The following is a 9,397-nucleotide window of genomic DNA, read 5'->3' on the forward strand; positions in this document are numbered from 1 at the left end:
CACCTTCTTTCATCCCTTCTTTATTGTTTGCTGCAGTGAAGGGCCTTGTTTTGGACATTTGCAACTTTCCTTAGTGCAGAGGTTTGCACTTGGAAGTGTTTGATCTTGCAGTATGACTATTACTGCTCAATTAAATTTGATATACTGTGAAAACGAGTCACACTTTGATCAGGGCTATAGAGATGAATCTCTTCAGCTGTAATGGGGCTGTTGACTGACCAGATGAAATTGTCCCAATGGTGGCAGCATAACATAAGAAATAAAATACGAAAATATGAAGGGTTTCCTCTTCATAAGGTTTTTTAGGCTGAGTCATCATCACCAAAGAGGTATCAGTGTTCTCTGGGGGTGGGATTGCCGTTAAAACCAAAGCACAGCACTCATATTGCTGCAAATTTGGAAAGAAAAACATTTTGTTTTTCGCAGTCAGGAGACCAGGCAAGGTCAGCATTTCACACGAGATGGACCTTACCTGGCAGCCATCTGGTTAAGATCCTCTGCTAGGACTTTGGAGCAGGAAAGATAACATGCATTAGGGATCTTGTGGTAAAAAGAATTTTTTTTCTTAGATGTGAAAGCAAAACAAAATCTAGCATGTAAAATTCACTAGGTGAGGCTGCTGCAGATGAATAGGGGCATAATTATGCAGCTATAAAATGACTGACTTGAACAAGTAAGCTCTTTTCTGGCTTAAAAAACCCCTCCCATCCCATCAAATTTTGTGGGGATTTTGTATGTCCTGGTAACTTTCTGATTATACATCATTGCATCTCTTCTAATTTTCTCACCTGGGCCTGGGCCTGCATGGTCCTGCATTTGTCCCAAATCCGTGCATGTAAAAAGCAGAAAAAATGCAAACAAGTTTGTCAAATACAACAATTTACTGGTGAGGCCTTGCAGCACTTGGGAGCAGTCTGAAAGAAGAGAAATATTCAGCACGGGGAGAGTTAAACATCGGTGGTTTGAAAGGCTTTCGTCAGGAGCATCTTCTTTTCTGTGACTTCAGGGGGATGTGTATCCAATCCCTCTTATCTTAGTGAAGCAGCTGGGCTACTGCTACTGTAAATCAGGAGCAAAACCAAGGGATGGTGACGGGTAAGAGTTACGGCAGGGTGGTGGTGGTGCCTGGTGAGAGAGAGCAGAGCAGCTTAAAACGAGGTGCTCGGACTTCCTGTGGGAGGGAGAGATGGGGGATACGAAGCCTGCAGTGCGGTGGCGACAGCAGGGAAGGGGCAGAGCTGATACCTGTGGGGCAAATCCTTCTCTGGGGGGTGGGAACCCCCACCCTCCGAGCTTGGCATGGAGCAGCTGGGAGGTAAGTGTGGGGATGGGCTCAGGGTGGGAGTGCTGGCAGTGGGTGTTATGTCACACCCTGCCTCTGAAAGCCACTGGTGCCAGAGTCAAAGCCACAGGAGCTGTTTGCGCACCACAGCCTCGCAGAATTGCAAGGCTGGTGATGCCTTTCTCAGTTTGAGGAGCAGAGGCTTTTGCTAGCACACAGTAATATGGCATCTTCAAGGGCAGTGATTATGGGTGGGATTTTTAGGCATTCCTCTTGGTCATAATTTTGATCCTGTTCACCTGGCTTTGGCACGTGGGTGATGGTACAGTCAAAGTGCTGGAGCTGCTGCATAGGAACCGGGTTGCATAAATACACATGCACGGCCTGATTTATCTCCCTCACTGCCTGATTCCCCAGCAGAGCCCCAACAATACCACTGGGCTTCCCTGTGCTTTAGAGCAGCCCTAAGGATGCAGGGTTCAAACATGCAAAGTAGTCTCTGATGAGTCACCACAGAAGAAAAGGGTTTGATGAGCAACTGAGAGTTGTCACCCAAGACTACAAAGGTTGTTTCAGGGCAGTGATCTGCTTCACATCTCTGCACTGGGCAATGCAACAGGTTGCCCATGTTCCTTCCTGCATTTGAGGTAGAGTAATACTTGTTGCCCAGCTGGGGTCCCTGAGGAACTCTTGGATCAGGGACTGTTGGTGCCTTTAGTCCCTGGTGCTGGCTGTGAGGGCAAAGTGCTGCAGACAATCAACCTGGAGGAAGCCCAGGGGACTTGCAGCTCCTTCTTACATCCCTTCTGCAGGGAGACCTTACTTCAAAGTGCCCCCTCCACCAGCAGCTGTGTTTCCTTCCTCTCTTGGTCTTGGAGACACTTAAAATAGCACAACGTTTACCTGAACTCAGATGTAACCACAGTGGAGGACAAAGGAGTATTTTTGCTAATGTCTCTGCTTGTGTGGGACTAGCTGTGTGCTTGCAGATGCCTTTTCAGATTTGGTGGGCAGCCAAGCAACAGCTGTTTGTGGTACCATCTTCCTGAGCTGGGATCAGTGCAGTCCAGTACTTTGTGCACCTGCCTTTTGTCATGCATAGGTCTCAGTTTTTCTTGCTGTTTAGGAAAAGAAAATAGAAAAAAAACCCCAAACACAAACAAACAAGCAAATCAGATTAGGGATGCTCAGTGGGGGATTTCTAAAGGAACTCCCTTGTAAAATGTGAACTTGCCCTACATGTCAGTGCCTACACAACTGCAAAAAGCTGAAAGCCTACCCTCTGCTCCGTTTTGTTGGGACAAAAAGTGAACATCCAGAGGTTCCTGGGCCACCTGCCTCAGAGGAGCCAGACACAGCATCTCTGCAGCAGTGAGGGTAGAGGCTGCCATCAGGGCATGGCTGATCATGATGGACATCGTTGTGGAAAGGTGGTGTCCCACAGAGAGCATATATGTCAGGCTGTCCCCCCATGGCAGTGGAGCATGGTCACAGAGGTTTCCCCTGTGACCTGCAGCACCTGTCCCACCATATCCTTTCCCCTTTCACTGACTTGGTCATTTGTTCGCTGTTACATGTATTGGCTGTACCAGACTTGCAATAGAAACAGCTCCTCCAAAATGCCACATTTCCTACTCCTTTCCTGAGGCTTCAGACAACCTATCATGGAGCACAAGGGAGACACCGCAGCTGTGGGCATCTTGCAGGTCACAGATCTGCACCTATAAAAGCATGGCCACTGCCTCTTGCAATATGGTGCACCCTATTTCCTGCAGCTGCATGAAACATTCCCTGTCATGTTCCAGCCCCAGCCACTGCAACAGTGACAAAATATCACAGTAACAGCCCACGGCCACTGTGTGAAACCAGACCCTTACTCATCAGCTTTTGCGCTGCTTCAGAAACACTGTCCTACCCTTCACCACAGGTCTGTACTCAGCTTTGCCTGAGCTGGACCTTTAACATCAGCCATGTTTCCAGCAAGAAGCACTTCTTACCAGGAGTATAATTTCCTCCTTTTAAATATGATCAAAAGCATTCAGCAATAACCAGTTTGATCTAGGACTTGCATTTCCTCTTGGACTTGCTATTGGCTTACAGGGATTTACATTCCCATCAGCACTTTCAGAACAGCACCACACAGGCTGAATGGGGGTGTGTGTGTCCAAGTTTCCTACATCCCTAAGATTATCAGTCAGAAAATCAAATGTTGGAGCATTTGTATGTCATTATTGCTTACCTATTTTTTCTCCTTAGCCTAATTAGCTAACTAGGCTAATTTAATCCCCAGCATTCACTAATCCCAATTAGGGATGGGCCCAAACCAGGACCTGGGTCCCAATTAGGAGATAACAAGCTCTTGGCAATCTGCTGCCTCCAGAAATCCCTGTAGCTGATCGTGGTGTGTGGGAGTGCAGGAGCCCCCATGAAACAGCAAGGAATTGTAAACCCACATCACCTCTGTGCTCAAGCTATATAGACAACTGAGCAGCAGATCAGGATCTAAATGTGTCATTTACTTTGCAATGGTCTGTGTATATCTCGAGCACTATACCCTCTGCCCCTACCCCCAAAAAAGTGAGGGGGAGTTGGTTTTTGCACCTGTCTGTATCAGTTGCATCAAACCATCCATAGTGGCCAGAAGAGCCCCTGACTATTAAAGCTCTTATATCTCGTCATCCTTTGCAGCTGCTTCTTGTCCCCTTGGCTCATTCTGAACACGACATGGTGACAAACCCACACACATGCTGTAGCCACCATGCACAAGTAGCTGTAGCAAGAAATTATGCCCAGATGAAAAAGTGACCTTGTTCTGCAACAGCTGTGGTCAATTGGACAGGCCCTGGAGCTTACTTCTGACTTGGCTGTTGAAAAGGGCTACTTGTGTCTGCTCTCCTTCTGCATGCACAAGGGAGGGACTGTGGCATGCAGAGCACCTGCAGGCACTTCAGCATGTCCCCATAAACATCAGGTCCAAGAGTCCATCACTATTTCACCAAAGCTACAGATCTGAAGGATGAGGTATGAGTGGTTCCTCCAGATCCCACACCACTGACATGGTTTCTTTCAGCACAGAGTCGCAGAGAGAGACTAATCAGCACTTGCCTCCTTGATGTTTTCAAAGAACCATGTCTTCCACTTGGGACTGTACCTGGTCTCCATTTTCCCCTGTACTAGGGAAGGGTTTCACCTTCTACAGGGCTGGCAACCACTGGCAAGACACGCTGCATTCCCCTGCAGGGAGACAAAGGGCTTCTGGTAACCTCTGCGGGCAGGAGGCTCCACATGGGTCTCCTACAGCCTTTTCCTAAGTATGTTCTTCTTCCCCCAGCCAGGGATATCTGACTCTGCCAAGATGCGGATGCATAAGTTGCCAGCTCCTCTCACTGGAATCTAATAGCTAGCTCACTGACCAAAGAAAATCCAACTTGGCACCAAAAAAAGCAAACAGTCTAATTCTGGTCTCTCATATTTTTTTCCCTGCTGGTGCAGTTCATCAGACTTTTCACTGATTTATACCTTGGATGCAAGAAGAGTTTCAGACTCAAGGTTATTCTCCTGTCAGGTATAGGCATGTCCTCACTGTAACACAGAATGAAAGGATTTAGGAGCTGCAGATGTTCACAAAGGGAGAGAGACATGGAGCTCCTGGAGCAGGTCTGGCACAGGGCAATGAAGATGATTAAGGGATGAGGACAGGCTGAGGAAGCTGGGCCTGTTCAGCCTCAAGAAGAGACAACTGAGAGGGGAAGTCATCAACATTTATAAGTATCTGAAGGAAGGATGTCAAGAGGATGGAGCCAGGCTCTTCTCAGTGGTGCCAAGCAGTAGGACCAGGGGCAATGGGCAGAAACTGATGCACAGGGACTTCCACCTGAACATGAGGAAGAACTTTACTGTGCAGGTGACTGAGCACTGGAACAGGTTGCCCAGAGAGGCTGTGGAATCTCCCTCACTGGAGATATCCAAGAACTGTCTGAATGCAATCCTGTGCAATGTGCTCTAGGATGACCCTGCTTGACCAGGGAGGTTGGACCAGATGACACCCTGTTGTCCCTTCCAGCCTGACCCATTTTGTGATTCTGTGAATGTTCACATCTGAATGACAATTATGTGGGCAGTGATGGGCCACAAGTCCCCAGGTGCCTGGAGAATGAGGCTCCTTCTGGTATGTGTCTTTGATGAATTGTTTTTAAAAGCCTGGTGGCACCTTAGGGGTTTTTTCCCCATTTTCTTCAAGAGGACCACTAGAAAATTAAATGATTGTAGTTTCCTTTGCTGTAGCAGAGCTTAAAGGGGAAATTAACTCGGGAGTTCATACACTGCTCACTGAATTCAGCAGAGCCTTCTCTGCCAGCTTCAGTGGAAGTTCTGGAACCGGCTCTTTATCAAAGGTGACTTTGATTTTCTGTGGTTGTGTGGGCCTTTCCTCCCATTTCTCTGTGGGGAATAGCTTTGGGAGGCTTCAGAACTCAGATAAAGTATTTGCTGTAGCTAGCCCTCAGCTTATTTTCTTCCTTGCATTGTGACTGTTCCTCTCTTTTACAGTTGGCAGCTGTAATCACTGCTGGCCTCCTCCTGCTCTACATCCCGTTGTGCTATGAGGATTTCCATTTCCATGTGGCTCACGTGTATGCTCGTCTGGGGTACCCCAATGCCCAGCACATCCTGGGACAGAGGTATTTGCAAGGTGATGTTTCTCCAACCCGCGGCTAACTTGCTGCCAGAGTGTGAGTGCTTATAAGCCAGAACCACAAATGTGGCTTTGTGGTACCAACACACTGCTGGATTTGGACACTGTATGTTATAACCTGTCTGTGACTTTGTTGCCTTGTCTCACACCCAGGAGCTGGAGTGGAAAAAAATGAGGACATGGCCATGCACTGGTTCAGGTGAGGCACAAAAATCCCCCAAGAAATTCCTGCCATGGGAAATTGGCTTCTTCTGGGGGAAGGCTACTGTGGTATGGGAGGAGGAAAAAGCTGGCAGTGTTTTGGGGGGAAAGCGGCACTGAGCTGTCCTGTGCTGGTGGGAAGGAGGCTCACAGGTGGCAGCAGGGACAGTAGGAGCTCCTGACTTCTCACTGTGGGTTGTATTATACACTTTGCTCCACTTTCCCCACCTGCTAGTATTATTTTTTTTAATCAGTGGGCAAAAAGGAAGTGTCTTGGCTGTGAGAGTGCAGAGGGATCCTGGTGCTGCTGTGTGGCTTTATGGGAAGGTTTGCACTGCAGGTGGGCAGCAGAAAAAATGCACAGGTGCAGGATGGGAGTGAGCCAGGAGCTGCTGAGGCAACAGGAAATCAAGTTACAGCAGTGTATTATTTTCCTGCTCTCAGCACACCCTCCCAAGAGGCTTCTGCCACGTAAGTGATGCAGCCATGCCTGTGTGTGCATTTGCTGTGGTACCCATAGTAGTTACACTCGCGGTGGAAGCCTGGGCTGCATCTCCCAGAATATTCCCATTCTTGGTGAGAAATGGGAAGGATTAAGGAGAGGGAGATTTACTATGCTACCCAAAAAGCAAGGGGAGAGAAGTAGGCACACTGGATGTTATCTCTGCCTGCTCAAGGCAGAGAACAGCATCAAGCTGCAGGATTTTTAGGGTGGAAATAACTATGCCTGTGGCAGCAGGAGGTGTAAATCAAGAAGGCATCATTAAAGACATCCATACCTAGAGAAACGCTGAAGCCTTCATGCGTTTCTGAATAAGGATGTTTCCCAAATCAGGGCCTGAAATTTCAAAGGAGTCATATTTCAAAAAGTGAATGATACATAACTTTTTCCTTATTTGCTCTGTCATGGTTTAATTTCAACTAGCAACTAAGTACCATGCAGCTGCTCACTGGTTTCTCCCCTTCTCTCCCAGTCCTGTGGGATGGGGAGGAGAATTGGAATAAGGTAAAACCCATGGGTTGAAATAAGAGCAGTGTGATAATTGAAATAAAGTAAAATTTAACAATAACAATACTAATAAAAGAGAGGAATAAACTCCAAGAAACAGAGGTGATACCCAGTACAATTGCTCATCATGCTCTGACCAATGCCCAGCCCATCCCCGACAAGCAGTCAGCAGCTCCTGACCAACCTCCCCAGTGTATACACTGACCATGATGCTCCGTGGCATGGAATATCCCTTTGGCAAGTTCGGGTCTGCTGTCCTGGCTGTGCTCCCTCCCAGCTTCTTGTGCACCTGCTCGCTGCCAGAGCGTGGGAAACTGAAAAATCCTGGATTTAGGGTAAGCACTGCTCAGCAGCAACCAAAGTATCAGTGTGTTACCAACATTATTCTCATACTGAATCCAAAGCACAGCACTGTACCAGCTGCTAGGAAGAAAAGTAACTCTCTCAGCCAAAACCAATTCCTACCTTGCTTGAAAACATTCAAACTCAGGTTTTTTTCTTCTGTATTTCTCTTACCATTTTCTGCGCTTGTCTCTTCCTGGCTGTAGGCAAGCTGCGGGGCAGGGCCACCCCCACTCCTCCTTCAACCTGGCAGTGGGGACACTCAGAAACATGACCAAGGCACTTGAAGAAGGGTAACCTGAGATAATCGTCTTCCTTCCTATTACATCTCAATTCCCAGCTCCTCTTGGGGAGGGAGGGAAACCTGGTGCTCTAGGTACTCCATGCATGAAGCTACTCCAGCATTTCTAATGCCCTCTTTTTGTATTGTCAGTAATGCAGCCCTACCTGCAGCAGGGAAATGGAAAACCACAGTTAGTCCAAAGACATTTTTAAAATTAGGTGTCACAGTCCCTAAAATGCCTGTGGTCTGATTGCACATGTTTTTCCATGATGATTTCCCAGTGAGGGCAAGGGACAAGATCTGTACTGGTGTAGAAAGAGCTGTTGAAGTGACATGTGAATTTTCTGCTATAAAGACCTGCCTTTCTCTTTTAAGGGAGTTCCCTTTTCACCCTCCTTCCATTCAGTGGGGTCAATGAGAGGTTTCCTGCTGACTGCCTGGGGGTGGGTTGAAACTGCCTGGGATGAGTTTCTCTCCATGATGTGCAAGTGCACACACCACACACCAGTGCTCCCAGCAAGGCCTGCAGACAAAGAAGACTTGCCTTGTGCTTTGTACAGTCACTGTGGAGGCTTGTTCTGGGGCTAAGTGAAGCTGGAACAACTGATCCCATCACAGTGAAACCCAGCCCTTTTGTGATTTTGTGTATTGTTTCATTTTGAGTCTTTTCATTTGCTCCAAGACTGAAAATTAAAAATGAGGTTGAAAAGAGCAGTTGTAAGCTAAACAAAGCTAAGAAAGCATTGTTTGGGTAAACCTTGTGATTTGAAGCCAGTGAATTCTGTTTCAGTCTCCACTGCATATTGCATGATCAGAGTCACATATTGGTGGTATTTCAAGAACTCCAAAGCTATTTGTCCTTCAACTAAGAAGAGAAAATCACCAAACCTAGAACATACGAGCTCAGACCACAGGAAAAAGCAGAAGGAAAATCAGATCATTTTCTGAATAGGGGAAAGTTAACTTTACAGATGTTTTCAGATTGAGTAGCTCTGTTCCTCTTAAAAAAGCCAGGGTAATTAAAATTTAGCTAGGACTGAATTTAGGACTTCCTCCTAGATTTTCTTGATGAAGGTTTCATGTCCTTCAGGAAAGTGGAGAAACTGCTCAGTGTGGCAGCAGCCCATGGGCTCCAAGAAGCTCAGCAACTTTTGGAAAACATCCTCAAGAGAAGAAACCTTCCCTGAATGACTGCTGCAACACCGATGCTCGTCCAACCTTGCCTTCTTCTGCACTCAGCAACCCCACTTTCTCCTTGCTGATGTCTAGTCTTTAGGTTGAATCATTCATTGGACATTACATTTGCTTTGTGCTGCCTCTCCATGGTCAGATCTATGGCAGTCATGTGCTGCTGCTCCTTCTCCGTTTGCTTCCTGCCTTTCCACTTCTGAAGACCGCTGGAAAGGGGAGATGGAGAAGATCAATAGCCTTCAAGGTTACACTGATGATGGGCATATGAACATTTTTGAAAAAATTCCCATCACTGTTGCACCAGCTCATCTGCTAATGCTAAGTTAGATCCAAATATTGGTCTGGGCCTGGTGCAGTGTAGTTGCATGTTTGTGCCACCTTTCATGCTCTGCTTAG

General features: G+C 47.1%; 1 protein-coding gene across 5 annotated transcripts; it reads left to right on the forward strand.

Annotated features, from left to right (window-relative positions):
• Positions 1–1,118: 1,118 nt before the first annotated feature.
• LOC138109568 (sel1-repeat-containing protein YbeT-like) lies at positions 1,119–8,997 on the forward strand. Of its 5 annotated transcripts, none has more exons than XM_069013219.1 (5): positions 1,119–1,315; positions 5,831–5,972; positions 6,129–6,174; positions 7,734–7,820; positions 8,901–8,997. In XM_069013219.1, the coding sequence occupies exons 1-5, from the start codon at positions 1,187–1,189 to the stop codon at positions 8,995–8,997; spliced, it is 501 nt and encodes a 166-aa protein (XP_068869320.1). In that variant the 5' UTR covers positions 1,119–1,186. The 5 variants fall into 5 exon arrangements, 3 of the variants coding, with proteins under 3 accessions (XP_068869320.1, XP_068869322.1, XP_068869321.1); XR_011150594.1 differs by lacking the exon at positions 1,119–1,315 and adding an exon at positions 3,625–4,303 and having other exon boundaries at positions 8,901–8,989; XR_011150595.1 differs by lacking the exon at positions 1,119–1,315 and adding an exon at positions 4,215–4,303 and having other exon boundaries at positions 5,831–5,961; positions 8,901–8,989.
• Positions 8,998–9,397: the final 400 nt, after the last annotated feature.

Source organism: Aphelocoma coerulescens, chromosome 4 (assembly GCF_041296385.1).
Source record: "Aphelocoma coerulescens isolate FSJ_1873_10779 chromosome 4, UR_Acoe_1.0, whole genome shotgun sequence".
NCBI lineage: Eukaryota > Metazoa > Chordata > Aves > Passeriformes > Corvidae > Aphelocoma > Aphelocoma coerulescens.

Coding starts and splice junctions, on each gene's coding strand:
- LOC138109568 (XM_069013219.1), top strand. CDS start 1,187: ATGGGGGATACGAAGCCTGCAGTGCGGTGGCGACAGCAGGGAAGGGGC. Junction 1,316..5,830: donor TGGCATGGAGCAGCTGGGAG/GTAAGTGTGGGG, acceptor TCTCTTTTACAG/TTGGCAGCTGTAATCACTGC. Junction 5,973..6,128: donor GGGACAGAGGTATTTGCAAG/GTGATGTTTCTC, acceptor TCTCACACCCAG/GAGCTGGAGTGGAAAAAAAT.